This window comes from Nelumbo lutea, chromosome 1, assembly GCF_056320005.1.
Source record: "Nelumbo lutea isolate HS-2025 chromosome 1, American lotus-T2T, whole genome shotgun sequence".
Classification (NCBI taxonomy): domain Eukaryota; kingdom Viridiplantae; phylum Streptophyta; class Magnoliopsida; order Proteales; family Nelumbonaceae; genus Nelumbo; species Nelumbo lutea.
Window position 1 is genome coordinate 17,410,108 of NC_142684.1, and position 22,257 is coordinate 17,432,364.

At 35.9% G+C, this 22,257-nt stretch overlaps 1 protein-coding gene across 1 annotated transcript; it reads left to right on the top strand.

Moving 5' to 3' along the window:
* Positions 1-1,237: 1,237 nt before the first annotated feature.
* On the top strand, positions 1,238-19,603 carry EBS3 (Alg9-like mannosyltransferase family). Its single transcript, XM_088964063.1, has 10 exons — positions 1,238-1,757; positions 5,751-5,838; positions 6,153-6,312; positions 10,911-11,128; positions 11,299-11,594; positions 17,830-17,944; positions 18,036-18,174; positions 18,327-18,523; positions 18,989-19,078; positions 19,156-19,603. The coding sequence occupies exons 1-10, from the start codon at positions 1,486-1,488 to the stop codon at positions 19,285-19,287; spliced, it is 1,707 nt and encodes a 568-aa protein (XP_088820189.1). The 5' UTR covers positions 1,238-1,485; the 3' UTR covers positions 19,288-19,603.
* Positions 19,604-22,257: the final 2,654 nt, after the last annotated feature.

Consider the following 22,257-nt stretch of genomic DNA (forward strand, 5'->3'; position numbering starts at 1 on the left):
ATACATATATAATATTATACACTCATTATATTGAACAAACATAAATATTGTACATAAGATATAATTTTATCAATAATGAAAACGTATACAAAATTTAATGTCAACCTAGAAATCAAACTATTTTTCTTTTTGGGTCATGGGTTAGTGGTTTGTGTCAAATAGACTAATCGATGATATAATAGTTAAATAATAAATATTTAAAAAATAATAAAAAAGTACAAGTAATCAAAAGAATATATATAAAAAATTAGATATTAATTATGTCAAACAAAAAAAATAAGTGTGATAAGTAAAAAAATGTATATAATGTAGATGAAATATATAATTTAAAGTTAATCCAAAAGCAAAGTTATTTTCTTATTTAAATGGTGGGTCAATGATCCAACTTTTTAAAGAAATTCATAATGTCATAATTGAATAATAAATATTTAGAAAAAGATATAGCACAAAAGATAAAAAAGTATAGAGTTTTGCCAAAAACATTTTGGAACATTTCTAATGTTATATAATGATCATATTAAATAAAAATATTTGTTAAAATAAAAATTATTTTTTAAGACAAAAATGAAAAATCTTTTCTTGGGCCAAGTTGGACTTGTACCTCTTTCTATCGAGTTAAACCTATGCCAGGTTTGTGCTGGTTTATTTAGGTCCAATTCATTCTCAATTTTGTTCCATACGGCTAGACCGAAGACCTCTATCATAGTCTAGTTTTTTCTTTGATGCCTTGTTCATTTTTCATTCAACTGGGGCGGGTGAATTGGCATGTTCCATAGAAATACCCATACTTTATTATATTTCAATATTAGTAAATAATATTCTAAAGAGAATTGGATAAATAACTTTCAGGTCCATGGATAGGTATTTGGCACCAAAGCGTTTCATTTTTTCTGATGTTATTAAATGGAATCATGGAATTCGAGAAAGGAGAAGTTTTTTTAATGTTAAATCGAGGATTCTAAAATCGTCTTAGTGATCTTGAATTAAAATTTAAAAAAACTTACTTATTTTCTGAAATATCATACAGTTTTCATTATAAATATATTATAATAATAATCCAGATCAATTTAAATGCCCATTTAACTTGCATTTCTACCAAATACGATTTTTTTTGTATTTTTCAAAAAATAATGAAAGGAAACATTTATAATTCGGAAAACAGAAACGATTGTGAAACATTACGGTGACAAACACCTATGACCTACCCATTTCTCGAATCTCGAAAAACGAACAACGCATGTTGTCAAGCAAAAGTACTTCTACACAGTCGCATCTCCGCTCACAATGAAGAAAACAAAGTTAACAAACAAAACAAAAAAGAGAGAAAGAAAAAGCAAAAGGAGCTCCCTTTATTAAACCGCGAATTTACTTGTAGCTATTCCCCTCCCGTGCTTCAAACTTCTTTTATCTCTGATACTCCGAGAGAACAAATGCATTGATGATTATATGTAAGTGGTGATCGAATCGATCAAAGAAACAGCATCAATGGCCCTCTCGACGCGGCAGCGACGCCCTGTTTTTTCTGATTCATCTGTTTCATCATCCACTTCATATTCGAAACTCGACAAAGCGGAGAAACCAGAGCCCAAAGACGAAGACATAGGGTTGGGCTGGATGCTGCCCTTGTTTGCGTTGGGGACGCTGAGGTACATGAGCGCCCACTCCAACATCATTCACGACTGTGATGAAGTATTCAATTACTGGGAGCCGCTTCACTTCCTCCTCTATAAATCTGGCTTTCAAACTTGGGAATACAGGTATGTTTTGATCTGTTTGCCAAATAACTTTAATTTTTGTTCTCATGGGATCTTAAGTTATGTTTATTCTTGTTTTAGTATTTTTCGTACTGATTGCTTTGACCTTAAGGTGGAGCTGGTGACACAAATCATGTCTGGTCCAATAATTGAAATTGATATTGATCGAAGGAACTTCATGGAGTAAAATTCAGAACCTCTACGAAAACAGTAGTCATTCTTATTTTTTAAAAGGTTCTACTGGAGAAAGAATTTCATTTCTATGTTCACTCCGTGAATGAATGTCCTAGACTATTGGCTTGAACTATGGGATCATAAAAATATGTTTTCTGTCCTATGGGATCATAAAAATGATAGAGCTTGGTTTTAATAGCTTCAACTAAGTTAATGTCGTTACTGGAACATTTTAAGGGGAAAAAAGAAAAAATAATAACTTTTAATAGTACTAGTAATAAAGTTAAAATCCTAGGAGAACTCAAGGGACTGTGATTGGAAGGGACATAATATTTCATGTCATCTTCCTTTCTGAGGTTTTCTCTGGAATGGTTATTTGGTTTCATATACCTGCTCGGTACTCACTGTAGTTGCGCTTTGATGACTTGTCCAGCCAACCTGGAATGTGGGGCCTGGTCGATCCAATGCCTGACTTAGGCATTGCATGACATCTACATCTCTAATGTATTGTAGATGTGTGAGTCTCAAGGTCTTACCTCTTGAGTCTCATACCTAAATTTCATGCTTGGACCCTGTTACAGGCATTCTCCTCATACAGTAATTGAAGTGGGGTTATCATCAGAAGACTGAGTTTAAGATCAATGCATCATGTACAGACACATTATTGTGACTAGTACTTTATTTATCATGCTTACTGTAGTTAGGGTTTTTAAACCCTTTTGAGTTTTGAAGTTTTATTTTATGTTTAGAATTCTTAATACACATTCAAGGATCTTTAAGAGCAACATGTATGTACCCTTCCTTGTGACTATGTATTAAAAATGAAATCTGCAACTTCTATGACTTTGGTATGTGTTAATGGTTAAGTGCCATCAATGGAAGCATTTCCAGGCTTATTACCATATGTGTATGTGTGATGATCATATCATTCATATATTCTTCTTATATAAAAATAGTCCTTATCATAGTTTTCAAGGTGGTTTTACTTAAAAAAAATCCATCGCCTAGCTTTCAAGGCACCAAGGCGAGGCTAGGCGACAGGTGGCGCTTTGTTGCCTTGTCACCTAGGTGCCCCCGCCTAGGCGATGGATTTTTTTAAGTAAAACCACATATCCTAGGGTAGTTCCCTAGGTTCCATAACCATCTTTCCTTAATAACCATCCATAATTTTCATAAGAAAATTATAAACTTCATGTTTAAGTTTAGAAAATCAACATATTCATGGGAAGAAAAAGAAGAAAGAAAAGAAAATTCAAAAAATATAGGGGCTGAACCCCTATTTTTGTTATAGGAAAAGAATAAAAGAAAAGGTGGAAGAAGAAGAAGAAATGTGTTGATCAGACAAAATTTTAAATTACTCATAAAAAAAAGGCAAAATTTTAAATTCTTCCCTTACTTATTGGATCAGATTTTGAAGTCTTTGAGGGTTCAATATGGCAGTTAGTGATGTTTGTGTTGATTAAACCCTAGCAAATAAGAAAATAATAAAAATAAATTAGTTTATTTTATAAGCAGTTAGTGATTTTTGTGTTGATTAAACAAAAAAATGGATATTTTTGTTTAATAATGTCTATTTTGTAATTATAATCTAAAAAAAATAACTATATAAAAGTATTTTATAGGACGACTATGGTCCTTTTTTTTGACAAGTAACTATAGTAATTTCATTAATAAACTCCTTATTACCCAAAAACAGTGGATTACATGACACAAGGTGTTATTTTTTACGGTTCTAATTTATTCTTAGTTTTAAACCATTTTTAAAGTGTGGAGCTGTGATGCGAGGCGTTTGATTGGATGGAGGCATGAAGCGTAGTTCAGAACCTATAAAAAATAACACCTCACATAGTTGCATTATGCTGATGAAGCGCTCTGAACTATGCCTCACATCACGCCTTCAAGAGCCTCCTTGTGCCTGGGAAACTTATTCCTCTTACGTTCTGAACTACTCTCTCCCTTGCTTACTTAGCCCTCTCAAGTACCACCCTTTTTAGAAATATGCAATTGAGGCAGGGAAGCAACTCCTGACTGCAAAAAGTCCTATCATTTTTGACCAAATACTGTAAGAGAACTTACAGTGTAACAGTAAGTGGCTGACTGTCTCTAGGCCTTATTGCATAAAGCAGAATTTGTGTAGGGTATCTGCATCCCCCTTTGAATTAGATTTTCTCTAGTGATTCTTTCAAGAGTGGCTGACCTGACAAAAAAGAGAAAACTACGTTAGATGGCACAGGTGCATAGCTGCCTGGTTAACCCATTGTAGAAGGATCTCACAGAGAATTGCCCAGAATTTTCCCAGGCCCAAATTCTCTTATCTTCTCTATTTACTACTACCTGTGTGTTGTAACTAAAGTTTCTGTAGCAGCTCTACCATTGGGGTCACCTCCTAATCATTTAGGTTTCTCCTAAATATGGGGTTCCATGTTACAATGCCATTTTCGCTTTGTAGCATTCAGCTATACATGCCTCCTTATCAGCTGCTAGTTCAAACAGAGCAGGAAGTATATCTTTTAGAGGTTTGTCTTCACACCAACAACCCCTTCAGAACATGATTTTCTGATCATTTCCCACTAGAAACTTCACACCCTTGCAATAGCTATTGTAAGCTTTTTTCACTCCCCTCCAAACCCTATAGTCATAAGGTTGCCTTTAGAGGTTTGTCTTCACACCAACAACCCCTTCAGAGCATGATTTTCTGATCATTTCCCACTAGAAACTTCACACCCTTGCAATAGCTATTGTAAGCTTTTTTCACTCCCCTTCAAACCCTATAGTCATAAGGTTGCCTCACCTCACCAGAATCCCACCTCAAATTTTGTGTGTAGTTTCTGAAATTGAATTTTATGTGAATGGATCTTTCTAGTTGGACAAGAACTGTCTTGTCCAATTTAATTTTTAAAAAGGGAAGTTGTTCTTTTTTTCCTTGTCTTTCTTTTGGCAAAGCATGTTCAGCGGTCTTCTCCGGATGACCTCCCTAGCAATGTGAATGGATGTTGTGTCTCAATCTAGGCCATCTACCATTTGACTGTTCATGTTGAATCTGATCCGGTCAGATCTGATAGGACTCGATTTGAATTCAAATCCTATCGGTAAGTCGGATCTTCGAAAGATCTGATCTGACTTGTTTTCTTTAAAAATTAATAAATTATTAAAAGAAAAACAAAATATACTAATTTAAATAAAGTAAAAACAAATTATTTTCATGATATATATACATGTTTTTTATAAAAAATAAATAATATAACCAATTTATAAAAATCTAATATAAAAATATATTTATAAATAAATACCATATATATGTATTATATATATTTATATTTTATAAATATATAATATATATTGGATCGGATCTTCTCGGATCGGATAGGGGATCCAAATCTGGTCCCATTTCTGATCGGACCCCATTATCCGATCCGTTCAGGGGTGATCCGAATTCGACCATATAGGATCGGATCTCGGATCGGATCGGATCATGATCCAATCCATTTGCATCCCTAATTGCATGGAGTAGGACCTCCCCTACCCACATGATGTCCTATAATAGCAATCACTTCACCTGCTATGTTTTTACCTAATCCTTCAATTTCCTTATTGAGGTATGACATCGACTTTTCCTTCATATATTGGTGTATACTCATGGAATTTGGTGTCCACACTCCACAATTAGTTGATTGGCCCCAATGCTTGAAGTGATCAAGTCTGAGGGAATATTTCTTTGTTATACCATGATACCATCTTCTAATAATAATATGAATTTCTGTTATTGACAAAAAAATGATACCATCTTCTACTGAACACTGTTTGTATATGTCTTCATTGCAGCTCCCAATTTGCCCTTCGGTCATATCTATACATTCTTTTTCATGAGTTAGTGGCTCGACCTGCATCCTGGTTGTTTGGTGAGGAAAAGGTGAGATGCTTCCTTTCTTCTTCTTCTTCATTGATGAACAAGTGAATGAAAGTTACCGTTTCCAATAAAAAAAGTGAATGACAGTTGTACTTTGGAATCCTTCATATAATGTAAGTTATCATTTCCAATAAAACAACTGAATGAAAACTTACACTCTTCATGCATTTGTACTAGTGCAAATGAAAATTGCATTGCAAAAAAGGAGCTTAAGGACTAATTGGCTATTCTGTTCAGGCACTAAATGCTCCCTTTTCTTTTGTTACTGAAGTAGTTGCATTCGACGTTCTATTAATTATTCCTTTCTAAAATTACAGGTTAGAGTATTCTATGCGGTAAGACTCTTCCTTGGCCTTATCTCAGCCATCACAGAGACTGTTTTAGTGGTTGCTCTTTCTAAGAAATATGGAAAGCGCCTTGCTTCTTATACACTTGCAATGTTATGCCTGACCAGTGGTTGTTATTTTGCTAGCACAAGTAAGGTGTTTCAACTTCACTCCTGTTTATGCTAAGAGATATCTGTCTCGATCTCTGTTAATTTTTGCTATTTAGTGCCTGTTTGGGAGGGCATTCGTATAGCAGCTTCAGGCTTTACAATGTGGGCTCCACCCAGACTAGGCCTGTAAATGGAGTGACTTTGAATTGAATCAAGTCATATTCAAATTTAATTCCAACTACAGAATAGGTGATTCAAATTCGATTTGATGTCCGTTGGATATTCAAAACTACACACTGAATTCAACTTCAATTAAAGAATTGAATATTCGAATTTGACTGATTGTATAAATGTTAAAAACTTAGTTCTAGAAATCAGACTGAGGAAGAATTGAAAGAAACCCCTCCAATGCTGTGACTTGTGAACAAGAAACAAGGACCTCAAAAAACTTGGAATACGATGACACGAGAAAAAATATTAAAAGCTAGAACAAATAAGAGAGATAAATACATCTTGGATGGTTGCAGCTGATAGAAACCGTAGTTCAAAAGTCGGAAGTCAGAACATTGTGAAGCCCCTTTTCTACAAAACCTGGTGCTCTCTCCCTTCTCTGTGCTTGCTCTGAACTCTTTTTTTTTTTTTTTTTTTTTTATGAAAGATACAAGAGGTGAGAGATGGAAATAGGAAAAACAAGGGAGATGAAGCGGAGAGAGAGGGAGGGATTAATAGCTAAATGAAGCAAAGCAAAACCTTATCAGTGAGCGAAGACGAAGTAGAGGGGAAAGTCCTCTGTTAAAAATGTAAAATGGTGAAATGTCAAAGGAAGAGACTGTTCCTTTTCTCAAAATGTAATGATAGCCTATGTCAGTACTCTTTACAAGTGGAAGAGTGAGAGGGAGGCAGTTTTTGTATTCAAAACATTAAAAAGTTACAAGCTAATAAAATAAAATAATATATTAATTTATGTCAGCTTATGTCAGTACTCTTTACAAGGTAATCATGATAGCTTCTGTTAGTGTCATTTAATAAAATAATATATTAATATCTTGTAAATATATTAATACATACATACATACATACATACATACATGAGGTAATTCTAGATGATGACAATGTTTTAAAACGCGGAGGCGTGACGTGAGGCGTTCCACTACCTAGAGGCGTGAGGTGTTAGTTCATAATGCAAGAGGCGTAAGCCTCCCGAACACAAGGAGGCGTAAGCCTCCTTAAGAGGAGGGGATTAAGATGAGGATGAAGAGGAAGGGGGGATCTCATATTTTCTTTATTTTTAATTAAAATCTTTTCTTTCCTTTTCTCTTTTTTTCCTCTCTTTCTTTTTCTTTCCATTCCCTTTCTTTTCCTTTCCTTTCCTTTTTTTTTTCTTTTTTCTTTTTTTCTGTCTTTTTATATAAGATGTGCATGAGGCATTCGCCTCTAGCATGCCTCATGAAAAAAGCGCAAGAGGCGTACGCCTCAGAGGTGTTAGTGCCTCTGGCATACGCCTCAGGGCGTTTTGGGAGCGCCTCCAAGCGTATGTTTTCCACGCCTTTTAAAACACTGATGATGATAATGATAGTAATAATGTATCCAAAAATTTCTATAAATACGTATTTTTATTTTTTGTTATTATATGCCTTTTGCTTTTTATTATTAATTGGATGCATATTGCAAAATCCAAATCTAATTACATAAACAACTCATCTAATTATGTGATAATCGGATCGAGTTGTGAAGTTTCAAGTACATTGACTGGTCTACCTGTTTGGTTAGATTCTTCTTTTTATAATATTTAATCTTATTTAGTTTTTTTTTTCTATTCATTTATCAAAAATGTAAGATTTAAATAACGGAAATTGAATGAGGTGAAAAGTAGTAGTTCAATTTACAATTTAAACCTCACAATTAAATAGAGACTAAATTCAAAAATGAGTATTTTAGTCAAAAGAAAGTTCCGCAATCTTATTTATATTTTTAATAGTAGTGTAAATATATAATTATAGATGTGTTCATTTTTTTCTATTTCTTTGTAAAAATAATTCTGATATTTCACACTTACTTTTTGTTTAATATGATAATTAATTAATATTATACATGTGCCTGAATGTTTTTTTGCAATATTTATGTATTGTTTTCATTTTTGTATTTTTATATTATTATTTTTTATTATTTATTTATGACATTAAATGTTAATACATTTGACCTAAAAGTTGAACTGTTGATGTTTGCCAAATAGTAAAGTAATTTCATTTTTGGTCAGTTCTAAAGTATGTATTTCATTTTCATTATCAATAAAAATAATTCTTTTTATTACACTTTTTTTTTTCATTTGGTTAATAAAAGTATCATAAATGTGTATTTTCTTTACATTTTTGTAATTTTCTATATTTATTTCTATTTAAAAATTTTATTACCTAACTATGACTTCATAGGTTTATCAATTTGATTTGAATGGTTGAATTGCTTAGCCATCACTTGGATAAAAGAATGTTTTTGCTTTTTAGCCAATTTTAAAATATATGGGTTTATATTGTTAAAAATATTGACATAGATCTAATTAGTACCATTTGTTGGTGAAAGATGACTTAAATATAGGATTTAATAAGAGAAAATGGAAGTTAATACCTTTAAGTGTAAGACTTAATGAAATGGGATTGAATGAGGTGGAAAGTAATAATTGAAGTTACATTTTCAACCCTTACAATTAGAGATATAATAAATAGACAAATATGGGCATTTTAGTAGCCATCAAAAGTTGGCATTAAAGCTGCAATAAAATGACTTTCATACCCTTTATCAAACAAAGAAATAGAGGGTAATTTTAGTCCATTAAAAGTTTCACACTACATTCACACTTTTATATATTTTATGTGTATATACATAATCTAATCGAATATATATCAAATCAAATCACATTGTATTCATATTTGATTCGATATAAATGATATGAAGATGAAATTCAAATTTGGCCGTTTAAATTATTCGAATCATTCAAATTCGATTTGATTAGGGCAAATCTCAGATTCGAATTCAGATATTCGAATATCGTTTACAAGAGTAACCCAGTCAACCTATAAGCAATTTTTGGTGAAAATCCAAGAAAGCCCATAATAGCTACATTACAGATGGCATTCCACTGAAGCTTCTTTTAGTGTCTTCTCCAAAGCAGCTCAATCAAGGCTTCAACACTCTCAAATGGGCCATTGTTATGGTGCAATTGAATGGATTGATTTAGAATGCAATGGCCATCTAAGTTCAATTTGAGGATTGAATAATCAATCTCTGATCTGTGAATAAATGATCAATCTGAGCTGGCCAAGCCTAATCCAGTTTGATTGTAATTCATTTATCCTTGGTTCAACTAGGATTTGTTGTAGTTGTCTTAGATTCGCTGACAAGGAATATAGGGCCTTTTGAGTCTTGACCTTATTTGTCTGTTTGTTTGGAATAATACTTGTACAACCAAGCTTACTATTATTGTTATTAATATTCTTGTGCCCGTAACATACGATAGTAAGTAATATTAATTTGCTGGCTTGGATAGGTATTGATTTTCCAAGCTAAGCCCAATCAAAGGTCTCAAAGTACTTGCCTTGAGAAACTTCTGTAATACTAGTTGAATTTAGTTGTCTAAAACTTTATTAACTTTTGTAATGATTAGAATAGAATCACCTTTGAGGATTTCAGGCTCAAGGAGTAGTAGGTACTTGGTTGTTTATGGGCCTAGTATATAACTGAACTATTGGGGGGGGGCTTTGTACATGTTCAATATATTGAATACTAGGGTGCACCTAGGCGCACAGGTGAGGTGCATTTCAAGGTATGCGCCTTACTTAGGCCCTAGGCACAACACTTTCAAAAGGCACATACCTGGTTCGCCTTGTGCCATAGCCAAGGCATACACCTTTTTTTTTTTTTGCGCTTTTTGTTCTTTTTTGAACTTAGAACTGGGCTAAGGGCTTTGTGCTCGGATCCCCGACCAAGCCTCCTTTTTGGTAATGTTGTTCATTCATTCATCCTAATAAAATATCTTCTCAAAAGGCAATTAAAATTATAAAATCTTTTTTTCTTGTGTAGGGATTAAAAATTTAAGACCCTAACCACTTGGTGCAAAGGTGGCTCATAGAATCGGGAATGCAAAATGTTTTCCATCACGTTAGCTATTTGAAGTAATGCAATTGGAAAAAAAAGAGGTTGAGGGTTTTACATGCTTGAATATGTTTTATATGTTTGATTTTATTTTTAAATTTGATCTGAGTATGTTTTGCATGTTAGGTTTATGCACTTTAATTTTAGACAATAGGTCTTCCTAAAACATTTATTTTAAAATTTAAGTTTATATTTTTAATTAATATTATGTAATATTTTTATCTCTTTTAATTTTTTTTTTGCATTTGTTTTTTAATTTTTTGCATTTTTGCACCTTGCTTTGAAAAGGTGCATGCCTCGCCTTGTGCCCTGTGTCTCGGGTGCAAATTGTCCCTTGTGCTTTTAAGACAATGGTATTGGGGCTGACTCCTTTTAATTGTTCTATTATTGGAAAGAATCAATTTTTTGTAATGTTTTTTTTACTTGTATAGATCTCTCTCACTCTCTCTTACTTACATTTCTCTGATGCTTAGTGTTTGACTACACTTGCTAGGTTTTTTGCCAAGTTCATTCTCTATGTACGCCGTCACTCTTTCATCAGCTCTATTTCTTCTTCAAAAACCTGCCATGGCAGTTTCAGTTGCAGCTGCTGGGGTGATCCTTGGCTGGCCATTCTCAATATTGGCTGTTCTGCCAATTACATGCTACTCTTTAGTGAAAAAATTCAAACAAGTATTTCTTTCTGGTGTAGCAACCACTGTTGCTCTTCTTGTAAGTTGATTAGAAAGCTATCTCTTCTAGAGTGCATATCTTGTGCCTGATGTAAAATTTTATTTTTGTTATTGTTGTTGTGTGTGCGTGTGTTTGAGGGGGCATCAAAGACAATTTAATTCTTAATGTTATTGGGCTTTAACAATTTAAAATTTTTTGATTTGTTCCAGGCACTCTCAGTTTTAATTGATTATTGCTACTACAAAAGATGGACATCATCCGTCCTCAACCTACTGGTATACAATGTCTTGGGAGGCGGTGGGAGCCATTTGTATGGGACTGAAGGACCACTTTTTTATTTGAGGAATGGATTTAACAATTTCAACTTTTCTTTTGTTTTTGCATTATTGTTCCTGGTGATCCTTCCAATTAAGAGAGAGAAGTATGCCCCAGATTTGCTGGTTGTGGTCTCACCCATTTACATTTGGTTGGCATTTATGTCTTTGCAGCCCCACAAAGAAGAAAGGTTAGACCGATGCGCACATCTATGTTTTCTTATCCTTTCAAAGCTTGAATATACTATTTTGTGTTTTATTTTTTTTCTCAACACAAATTCTGATGGTTTTCTTGAAGTGAAAAATGCTGACCCACTGATAGGTGACTGACATATTCCTTGTGAGCCAATTAACTTTCTTAAGGAGATCCCTGTAGCCCCATAGAACTGTTTCTAGACTCAACAACCAACCCACTACCACCTTAGAATCTCCCTCAACTATCAGATTTTCCACTCCTAGTTGGTTTGCAGCATGTATTCCTTGCACCGTAGCCAGTATCTCAGCCCTTGTTGAATCTCCAACTCCCACTGTTCTTGAGAATAGGGATATGATGTTTCTATCCTTATCTCTTAAGGTTCCTCCTATGCCTGAAGACCATGGATTGCCTAGACTGCTGCCATCAAAGTTCAGCTTTACCACACCCTCTATAGGAGGTTTCCACTCTATCTGTAGTCTATTCTTTTTGGGGGCTGTGGAGGCCAACTCTGCCCAACTTTTCGAGAGATCCTCAAAAGAATAACCTCTGAACAGATCTGAAGGTTTTAGCCAATGAATTGTTCTTGTCAAAATGCACTTTGCTTCATCAATGCTTCTTTCCTTTTCTTGGATTGTTTTAAAATTCCTTTCCTCCCAGATAGGGAGAACTGTCCTTTTACTTCAAGTTAATATATGCACTTAGTTGGACACATCTGACCATTTCCTGTGTGCTTTATTCTCAGTGTGTTGTGAAACTAAGCTGACATCAACAGTCATAATCAATTGAAACAATTAGTCCATGGCATACAGTCGGGGAAAAGAGGTCATGGACTTCAAAGACTTGGCATATTGAGGCACTTGGGTTTTGGAAGTTCCAATTTCAGCTTGAGTATTTATTTCAGGGCCAGTCAAGATGATGTCAAAAGTTAGGTATGACACTGTGAGTTAGGGATCAAAATTAGCATTGGAACTGGATTATTCTAGATGTAAAACTAAACTAGGCTCTTAACAACCCCCTCCAAATAAAAAAACAAGAAAGAAAAGAACTAAATTCTTATGTAATACTGCTCACAATATTCTAAAGGTCCTGCCATCTCCCCAATGGGTTGTGTGGTATGGAGCTGTATTCCAAAGGTCCTCCCTGATTTTCTGAAAGGAATCAGTTACAGGGTAGGCGAAGGCAATAATGGTATGGGGATTTTACTCTACAAGAAAGATTGCCCTCTCTTTGATGTAGCCTAAAATAAAGATCCTGTGGTTGAGGAGTACTATGATCAGATGAATGATAAGATAATTTGTCCAATCACAATGAGATTGCTGGAGCCTTTGCAGAACACTTCAGATCAATTTTCAGAAGACCTTTAAATAATGGAGCTTGGGTCGAGGGGTTGGATTGGCCTTCCTTGAATGTAGAAGATAGGGTTTGGCTGGAGAGGAGGTCTGAATTGGAAGAGGTGAGAGAGGCTGTTCTTTCTATGGACAGATCAAAGGCTTCAGGCCCAGATGGTTTTACAATGGCCTCTTTCTCATTTACAATTTGCAGACGATAAGATTCTCTTTTGTGAAGGTGGAGACTTGAATTGGATTAGGACTTTGAAAATCATTATACCGATTTTTGAGCAAATGTCAAATCTTAAAGTAAATTTTGAGAAAAGTTGTATTGTAGGGCTTAGTTTAGGGGAAGAGGAGATCATGGAGTGTGCCGTGTCCAATTGGCCCTTAAGTTACCTTGGCTTGCCTTTGAGTGATAATCCTCGGAGAGAAGGATTCAGGAATCCAATAGTGGAAAGATTTGAGAAGAGACTAGCCTCTTAGAAGAAAAATTATTTATCACTTGGAGGGAGAATCACCTTAATTAGGTCTGTCTTAGCCAACTTGCCTGTGTATTTTTTGTCGGTGTTTAAGATTCCGACAAGGGTGGCTAGTAAGCTAGAAAAACTAATGAGGGACTTTATTTGTGAACCAGGGGAGGAGAAAAAGGACCATAGGGTGGGGTGGGAGGTGGCATGTAGAAGTAAGAAGGAAGGAGGCCTAGGTGTAGGGAATATAAGGAAGAGGAATTTAGCCTTATTAGGGAAATGGTTGTGGATATTCTCTCTGAAAAAAGAAAAGTTGTGGGCTAAGATAGTGAATAGTATTCATGGACTTGCAGAAAATGGATAGGACTCCGGTATTCTGGCAAGGACCACAAGGTGTCTCCTTGGAAAGCAATCCAAGCTATTTTGCCTCTTTTTCTTCCCTGGATCAGGTATGATTTGCACTCTGCCCACCTTATTAAATTTCGGGAACAAGTTTCGGTTGGGGATTCTCCTTTAGAGGATCAGTTCCCAACTTTATTTGACATCTCTACTTTCAAGGATGAACCAATTTCTACTTTCCTTGTACCTTCTGAGTCCTCTTCGGGGTTTGGTTAGAATTTGGGACTAAGAAGAGAAATCAGAGACAGAATTGGATAGTACCTTATCACTCCTTTCCATCCTTGAGGGAGTGTTCTTGGAACCAACAGAATTTGGACCCTCTCTCCTTCTGGTACCTTCTCTTGTGCTTCCTTTTTTCAAGCCTTAACACAATCAGCTGTTCCTTTGGTCTGTCCTTTCTTGTTAAGGAGGTGTGGTCTCAACCTATTCCTTCGAAGGTGGGAAGTTTCTGTTGGGAAGCCTTCCTGGAAAGAGCTAACATAGGAGATCTTCAAAGAAAAAGGCCCAATAGATGTCTATTTCCCCGTTGGTGTGTCCTCTGTAAAGCCGTTGGTGAGTCTGGGTTTCACTTACTAATTTCTTGTCAATTTGCAAACTATATTTGGGAATGGTTTACTTCTTTATTTGGGTGTAGGTGGAACTTCCAAGGGATGTGCAAAGCTTGTTTACTTCCTCTCCTAGTTGGCCAACTAAAAGAGCAAAGATTATGTGGAGATGTGTTAGGGTCACGTGTGTTGGTCTATTTGGGAAGAGAGAAACTTGAGAATCTTCTTAGAAAGGGAAAGAAGTACAGAAGCAGTGATAACAGTGATTCATGCAAGGGTAGTTCATTGGCTGAAAACATTGGACTTATTTATGGACTTTTTCTCAGTTGATGATTTGCTAGGAATTGGAAGGAAATTGCAGATTCAGCCCCAGCCAAGAGGGTCTCAAATTCTGTTTGGACCCCTCCACCTATTGGCTTTACCAAACTGAACTTTGATGGCAGCAGCATGGGCAATCCTGGGCCCTCCGGAATAGGGGGAGTCTTGAGGGACGAAAGAGGGATTGTGATGGCTATGTTTTCTGGCCCAATTGGAATAGAGGACTCATTGAGGGCTGAGATTTTAGCAGCCGTGGAAGGGATTCAAAGGGCTAAGGACTTGAACATAAACAAGCTGATCTTAGAAGGAGACTTTGAAACTGTAGTGAATTGGTTAAAAGAAGAAAATTCAAGACTATGGAGCTACAGCAATGAAAAGAGGAAATACAACTGGTTGACAAAAGATATGGATGTTCAATTATCAAAAAAAAAAAGATGGATGTTCGATGCACTTGGATAAAGAGAAGTGCAAACTCCTTTGCAGATGGGTTAGCTAGACAAGGGTGAATAGGAGCTATGTTTTTTGGGCTCAACTGTAATTTTTTCTGTATTTTTGGCTTTAGTGGCATTTGTAAGTAGTTAAGTTACTTTAGCTCCAGTTGAATCTTTTTTTTATCACTTAATCAATTAATGAAATCTCTGTTATTGATAAAAAAAAAAAAAAAAGAATGGTAAGATAATTTGGGCTCAACCTTTAGAAGAAATCTAAATGATTCATAAGTTAGCCCAATGGCTGATTTGTTGAATGTTATTCAGGCATAAAACCTAATACTGAAATGATGGATGAAAGAATTTGGTCTTGGGAGAGATAAGGCAAGTTTTTCAAGGGAAAGCATTTTCCTGCATGGAGGAGAGATTGCAAGTTTTCAGTTCAGTCCTTTCTATTTGCAACCTCTCCTCCATGCAGGAAAATGCTTTCCCTTGAGCCAGAATCTGGTGTTCACATATCCCCTCAAAAATAGCGCACTTGATATGGACTGCACTGCTGCACTTGATATGAAGTCCCAGAGTCCTCAAATCTCCTTTTCGTTCATTGCAAATTCTCACACCAGTTGTGGGTAATGGTAATTTCTTTCTTTGGTGCACACTTCTGCTTTCCTGAATCAGTAACACAGCTTCTGCAAGGTTGGAGAATTAAGGGTTTGAACAGAAGGCATAAATTATAATTGAATACACTCCTGTCAGCTATCATTTGGTCAATCTGGAGGGAAAGAAACCATTATATGTTTTGCCAACAAATATACTGATGTGGAGGAAATAAAGAGAAATCTAATAGGTTTGCTATGTTCTTGATTTGGTGTACAGAGAATTTTTCATGGTGTCCAATTTAGTTCTAACCAACTGAGGAGTGACTCAGTTAGTGTGTTAGCTGGATTGTTTCAGCATAGACACAGATTCGATTCCCACAGCCACCAATGTCGGGGAAGGGGGGGGTATTAAAGGTGAGTATCACCAAATACCCAAAAAAGTTATAATTTGGAAGTTGGAGATTTCTTTGGACGACCCTTCTATGTTTCTTTTTGTATATTCCCAATGTACAGGTTCTCCTTGTACATGGGCTGATGTACTCGCTTTTTGCATATTAATATAATTAAATACTTTACCTTATTAAAAAAACAATGTATCCGGTATGCCGGTTACCGATGGCTTCAACACCAGGTTACCCCACCTACCCCTAACAGTGGGGCTAGGGATGACAAGGGCTAATTTGAACTCCAAGATTCAAATCATATGGGTTCTTCAGTGATTCAAATGGGATTATGGGAATAAACCCTAGGAAAAATAAACAATGGATCAAGTTGAGTGCATATCTATGACTAAAAGAATCATAAATGTGAATATCCCCCTTCATATGGTTTATATTGCTTTGGTATGTCAGATTTGGGAGTTCCCTTCTATGTTTTCCCATTTTGTAGATGACTGCAATGGTTGATGTTAGTCCAACTTTACTGTCTTAGTGATTAAGGGAACTATATTTTTGTCTCTAATCCCTATTCCTTTTCCTCTGAGCTGCATCTGAAGGATATGGCCTTTGGATGAGAACTACATTCCATGTTGGTCTTGGCCTTCAAGAACCTCCTTGTATACTGTTTCAGACACTTGCATTTAAGTTGGCTTTGAAAAGTTGATCCTCCATGCTGGGAATGTTAAATATTTAACATTCCATCTTAGGATTGATTTGCAGAAGCATATTTAAGACATTTACTAAGGGGAATTAAATGGCTGGTATTCACTATGAACCACTTGTTCAAATGGATTCCCAGGCCAGTAAACAGCTTAGCAGATATGCTGGCTAGGTAGGGAGTGAATGAATATGTCTTGGACTGGGGTCTGCATGGTCCTGGGAGGGATTTGTATTAGGAATACAGGCAACAAGTTGTAACTACAACTAGTCAGAGACTCAAAAGTGCTGGTTGCACCTTCGTACATTCCATCTCTGTGATTTATTTGCTTATTATGCCTGCTATTTTAAGACACAAAGGTATTGCATTGACAGCGATTTTGCAGTGGATATGGCCACGATAGAAGCTAAGCAGAAACTTGGGGCCTGTTCGTTTTCTGGATTTTGAAGGGGGGGTGGGGGGAGTTGGTCAATGGGACTTTGTTTCCCGTTGACCAAGATACCCATGTTCTTTTTTCAGATTTATTTGGGGTCCATGGAAAATTTATTTTCCCAAGTGATACCTGGGAAATAAAAGAACATGGGTAAATGCACTTACCTGGGTAAGTAACTTTCTGAAAAGCGAACAGGGCCTTAGGGTTAAAGGTTGTTCTTGGGTAGCTGAATTTTGAGGTTCACTTCCCTATGATTTAATGGTACCATTTTTTAATAAAAAAGTCTAAAAAATTATTGCATTTCTAAATTACTGAAGGACATGTACCAAAAATTCTATAGTGTCTTAGACAAATCTTAGACCTAAACAGCTTAAGCCCATTCATGACACACATCCTTTGAGTGGTTGAGAAGGGCTTGCCATGTTAAACCCGAGTTTAAATTTTCAAACCTGCTCATTAGACAAGCTTGGATGCTGAGGTTGAAATATTTAGTTGTTGTTTCCTTGTACCTGTCTAGATTATGATTCTTTGAATAATTTCAAGATTGTTGGTCTGGCTTGTTGTTGTTATGAGAGATGTAAATTGACTTCTAACATTCATTTATTTGCACTACAGGTTCCTTTATCCAATATACCCACTTATTTGTGTTGCTGCTGCAGCTGTCATTGATAGTTTTCCAGATCTTTTCAGGGATAAGTACAACCCCAATGACAATTCCTGGATTGTTATTGTGAGCTTCGCCTATATTCCCATAATATTTTTCTTCAACTTTACTGAAGACACATTAATAATCATCTGCACTTCCGTTCATGCATAAACAGATTGCCAAAGCCCTCAGACCTCTGGTTCTTAGTCTCATATTGTGTGCATCTCATAGCCGCACATTCTCCCTGATTCATGGTTACTCTGCACCCTTGGAGATCTACAAGCATTTGGAACACCATGACGATGTTGGAATAGGTTAGAACTAGTTTTTTGTTACTGGTTTGTTATGTTGGTTTCAATATTGAGACATGGGTAGTTCTAAGTATTTGAAGCTATTTTTTCTATTCAAAGTTGATACATGTAGAACGATATATGTATACTACTCATCCATTTACTTTAATTTTCAGGTTCTGTGGTATGCATTGGTAGTGAATGGCACCGGTTTCCATCATCCTTCTTCATCCCTGACTATGCGGGTGAAGTTCGTTGGATAGATGATGGGTTCCAAGGCCTCCTTCCATTGCCATTCAATTCTACCTTGGGTGGGACTGCAGCAGCACCACATTATTTCAACAACAAAAACAAGGCATCTGATGAGCAATATGTAAATATCCCCTCCCTGGTCTAGTTTTAATTCTCTTTCACTCTCTAAGATTGTTGGTTCAATCCAAATCTGAGCAGTTATACAGGTTGACTTGTGCTTGTAAATCAATCTCAGTCATGTCTGGATGTTGGGTTGAGCATATGTAAATAAAATTTGCCTTTTGTCACACAAATCCAGGCCTAATGAACACAATCCATCCAGCCTGATTAATCTATCGGAGCCAATTTGTTGCAAGTTGAGGTTTAGTAAATTAGATGCGGTCAGGCTGGGCTCAGGCTTAACTGTTTGTGTTGGATTTGGCTATAGGATGACAGTCCAGTTTCCTAGGGTTGGGCAGGTTCAGTTGGTCCTAACTCCTTGCCAAGATCAAACCTGTCTGGTTTGCACCTCTATGGTTTCTTTGTATTTTCAGTCCTCTAGGTAAGTGATCCATCTAATATGTTCTGGTTGAATTCAATGTGGCAGCTCAGAGATGTTGATGCCTGTACTTTCCTTGTTGAATTGCAACTAAACCGGCCTTACTTTTCTCGTGGCAGTGACCTGTCAACATGGGAGGTAAGATCTGTTTGAAATGGATTGCCATTTGTTTTCAATATTCTCTCCCTTGATTTTTCTGATTGATTGAATTTCAGGTTGTTGCTGCTTTACCCTTTCTGGATAGGGAGTTTTCACCTCCTATGTACCGGTCATTCTTCATTCCATATCTATGGCAACATAAAAATGTATTTGGTATGTACAAACTGCTGAGGAGAATACCCAAGTGATCTGGGATTGACAAGAAAATACTCGTAGGGAAAGAGTTTTGTATCCAACTCTGCTGGTCTTTGAAGTGTGATTAGTTACTACGAAGTTGATCCAGGCCAATTTGAGAAAACTTATTTGACCAGCCTAACGAGTTGAGACTTGAGAATGCCATTTTAATCTAGGCCCTTGTAAGCACATGGCATTCGTAACTGTTGGATTGATTACCCGGTGGTGAACTATGCAGTTTTTTTAAACCAATTGAAGAAGAGAGGATTGGAGTTTATATTCCTGTAACTGTGAAAACCTAGTCATCAAATTTTCATGCATTCCTGTTTAGGTTGCGTTTGGTTTCTGAGAAAACTATTGAATTTGGGAAAATTGTGGTTATGAAATGCCTTTGGGACTTCTCCACAACTTTCCCAATTTCAATACCTTAATTTTGACTGTTTTCTGTTGTCCTTGTCCCAAAGCCTGTTGGGAGTTTTTTTTTTTTGGGGGCAAAAGCCTGTTTAGAGTTTGTGGCCAGGGAAAAGGAGAATCTGCTTTTACTAACGAGGTGAAACCCAAACAGGTTATGTGATGTGTTGCTAGCTCAGTTGGTAGGTTCTTGAGTTAGTTGTAGCTGAGACTTGGGATCAAATTCCATTGTCATCAGGGTTGATAGGATTAAGTTTGAGTCAAGTTTTGAGCTCCAAACTCTGATCCGAGTGGAGATCGAATAGCCTAATACTCAATTCGGCTTGGCTCGATTACACCCTTAGTTATGGGTTTGAGAGATGGGCTATTCCTGATGTGTATGTAGTCTTAGAGGTGACTATTGGGCGGGTTTGGGTTTGGGTTGAGTTTAAACCCAATCCATTAATCACTCATAAAGCCATTTAAATAAAACTAAATGGGTTGGGTTTAAACCAAACCCATCTGAACCTGAGCCCAATCCAACATTCCAACTCACCCAATTTATTAATCTTTTAACTCGTTAAATGAGACAATATAACATGAATTGTAAAAGAAAAAACAAAGAAAAGCCAAAAAATAATTAATAAAAATTATACAAAATATAGAAAAATGTTAGAATTCACAAAAAACATAAAAAATCAGAAAATAAAAACTAACAGAAATCAAGGTTCTAAATATTGATATGCTCGATACATCGGTAGGGGTGTATGGGTATTTTATTTTTTACTTTTTTCTTTGAACTTTTTTTTTTTTCAAATCTGGTTCAGGGGGGCTGGTTTAAGGTTCCTCCACCCCCTGAACCAGTCAAAACCCTGATACACCCTCTGTAGGGGTGTATTGGGGTGCTCCTGATATGATATCTATGGGTTGATACAGATTGATTTTTTGAACATTGACAGAAATTGCAGCATAATGTAAAAAGTAATAGAAAAAACACACAAAATGAAGAAAAAAAACAAAAATACATAAACAAAGAAAAACAGAATTTATAAAATAGAAAAATTAAAGAAGTAAAACAATGATCAATACTTATTTCAAAGCGCAATTGAGACACAATATCACAAAATGAACATGAAGTTGGAATCTGGTATTAGGCTATTCGGGCCTTTGCAAAAGTATAAAGGCTTCATGGGCTACACAAACATTGTAGCCATAGCCCATAGCCCTCCAACCTTGGTGACGATGGGATTTGATCTCAAGTCTGCTACAACCAGTCGGAAGCCTTGTCAATTGAGCCAGTAGGAACTGTCCAGCGGCTCCCATTTGTGTGAATCTATTGACCATTGTGTGTCACTGTTTGGAGACCCGTTGACCTGGGCATTTGATCTATCAACCCGTTTAATGGCTTTGACCATATTTTTATTTTTAATTTGTCAAAATGAACCATCCATTTGAATCGGACAGTTAAACCGTTGACCCAAAACCCAGTGGCCAGAACGATTCCATTTCTGGGTCAATTTTTAAAACCATATTGTGAACATCTCTTCATGATGAATTTAACATGAATGTACAGAAGATAATTCAACAGGATTCTACGTTCAGAATATCCATTCTTGACTCGACAACGAGCAAGTACCAAGCAGTTCCGGGTTTGGGTTGACATATTTCAATCCGAAGTCTAAAACACATGTGGGCCATTCATTATTGTTCTGCTAACTTTGACGAAAGAATCTCAATCTACACCTTCTCACCCTGAAGGGGATGTTTCGGATTGAAGAACAACCCGACCCAAACGCTACCCTTTGTCAATGTAAATTTGTAGGACAATCCATTGACTCGGGAATGTTAAACAAAAGATTGTCAATATCATTATCATGTGGGCAATCCAATTCCCACGGTACTTGGAGATGGAGTTTGATCAATTTCAGGTCAGATTGTGAGAAGATTTGCAGCTTCTCCAAGTATAGTCATGTGATCATGTGTTTTTCCAAGTTTCCAAGCCTTATATCAAGGCCCCTTTGGAGGAAGAACCTCACTCAACACCCTACATATTCCAAGTTTTAAAAGAAAACTAAGAGTTTTGAGTTTTATTGCTGAAAGAGAAATGAAAAATAAAAAGGAACCAAAGGATTAAAAGGAAAGTGGGTAGGTTAATGATAACAAATCATGATTTTAATATTGCAATTATAATTTAAGTGTGTAATTTGAAGTAATCTAGGGTTCAATCTGTTTAGTTGGATCCAAATTGAGCTATTTTTAGTTTTAGTTACCCATGAAATTTACTAATTTATTATCAATTAAGTCTTTGAAAGTATTTCCACTTTTATTTTTCTTTAGTATATTTTGTTGTCTACACGAGTAACTCTTCAGCCTTCCACTTATACTAATATTTTTTGTATTTTTTATTTCCTTTTTGTGTGTGATAGAGCTTTCTCATGTGTATAAATCATGTTTATCGAAAAAAAAAAGTTCAACTAATAACATTATAACACCTTTCCCAGTCAATCATCAAACAGTGCATGAGATAGACCTAATTAGAAGAAAGTTAAAAGAGAAAGAATGCAAGCAAACAAGAGAAGCTGGACATTATTATT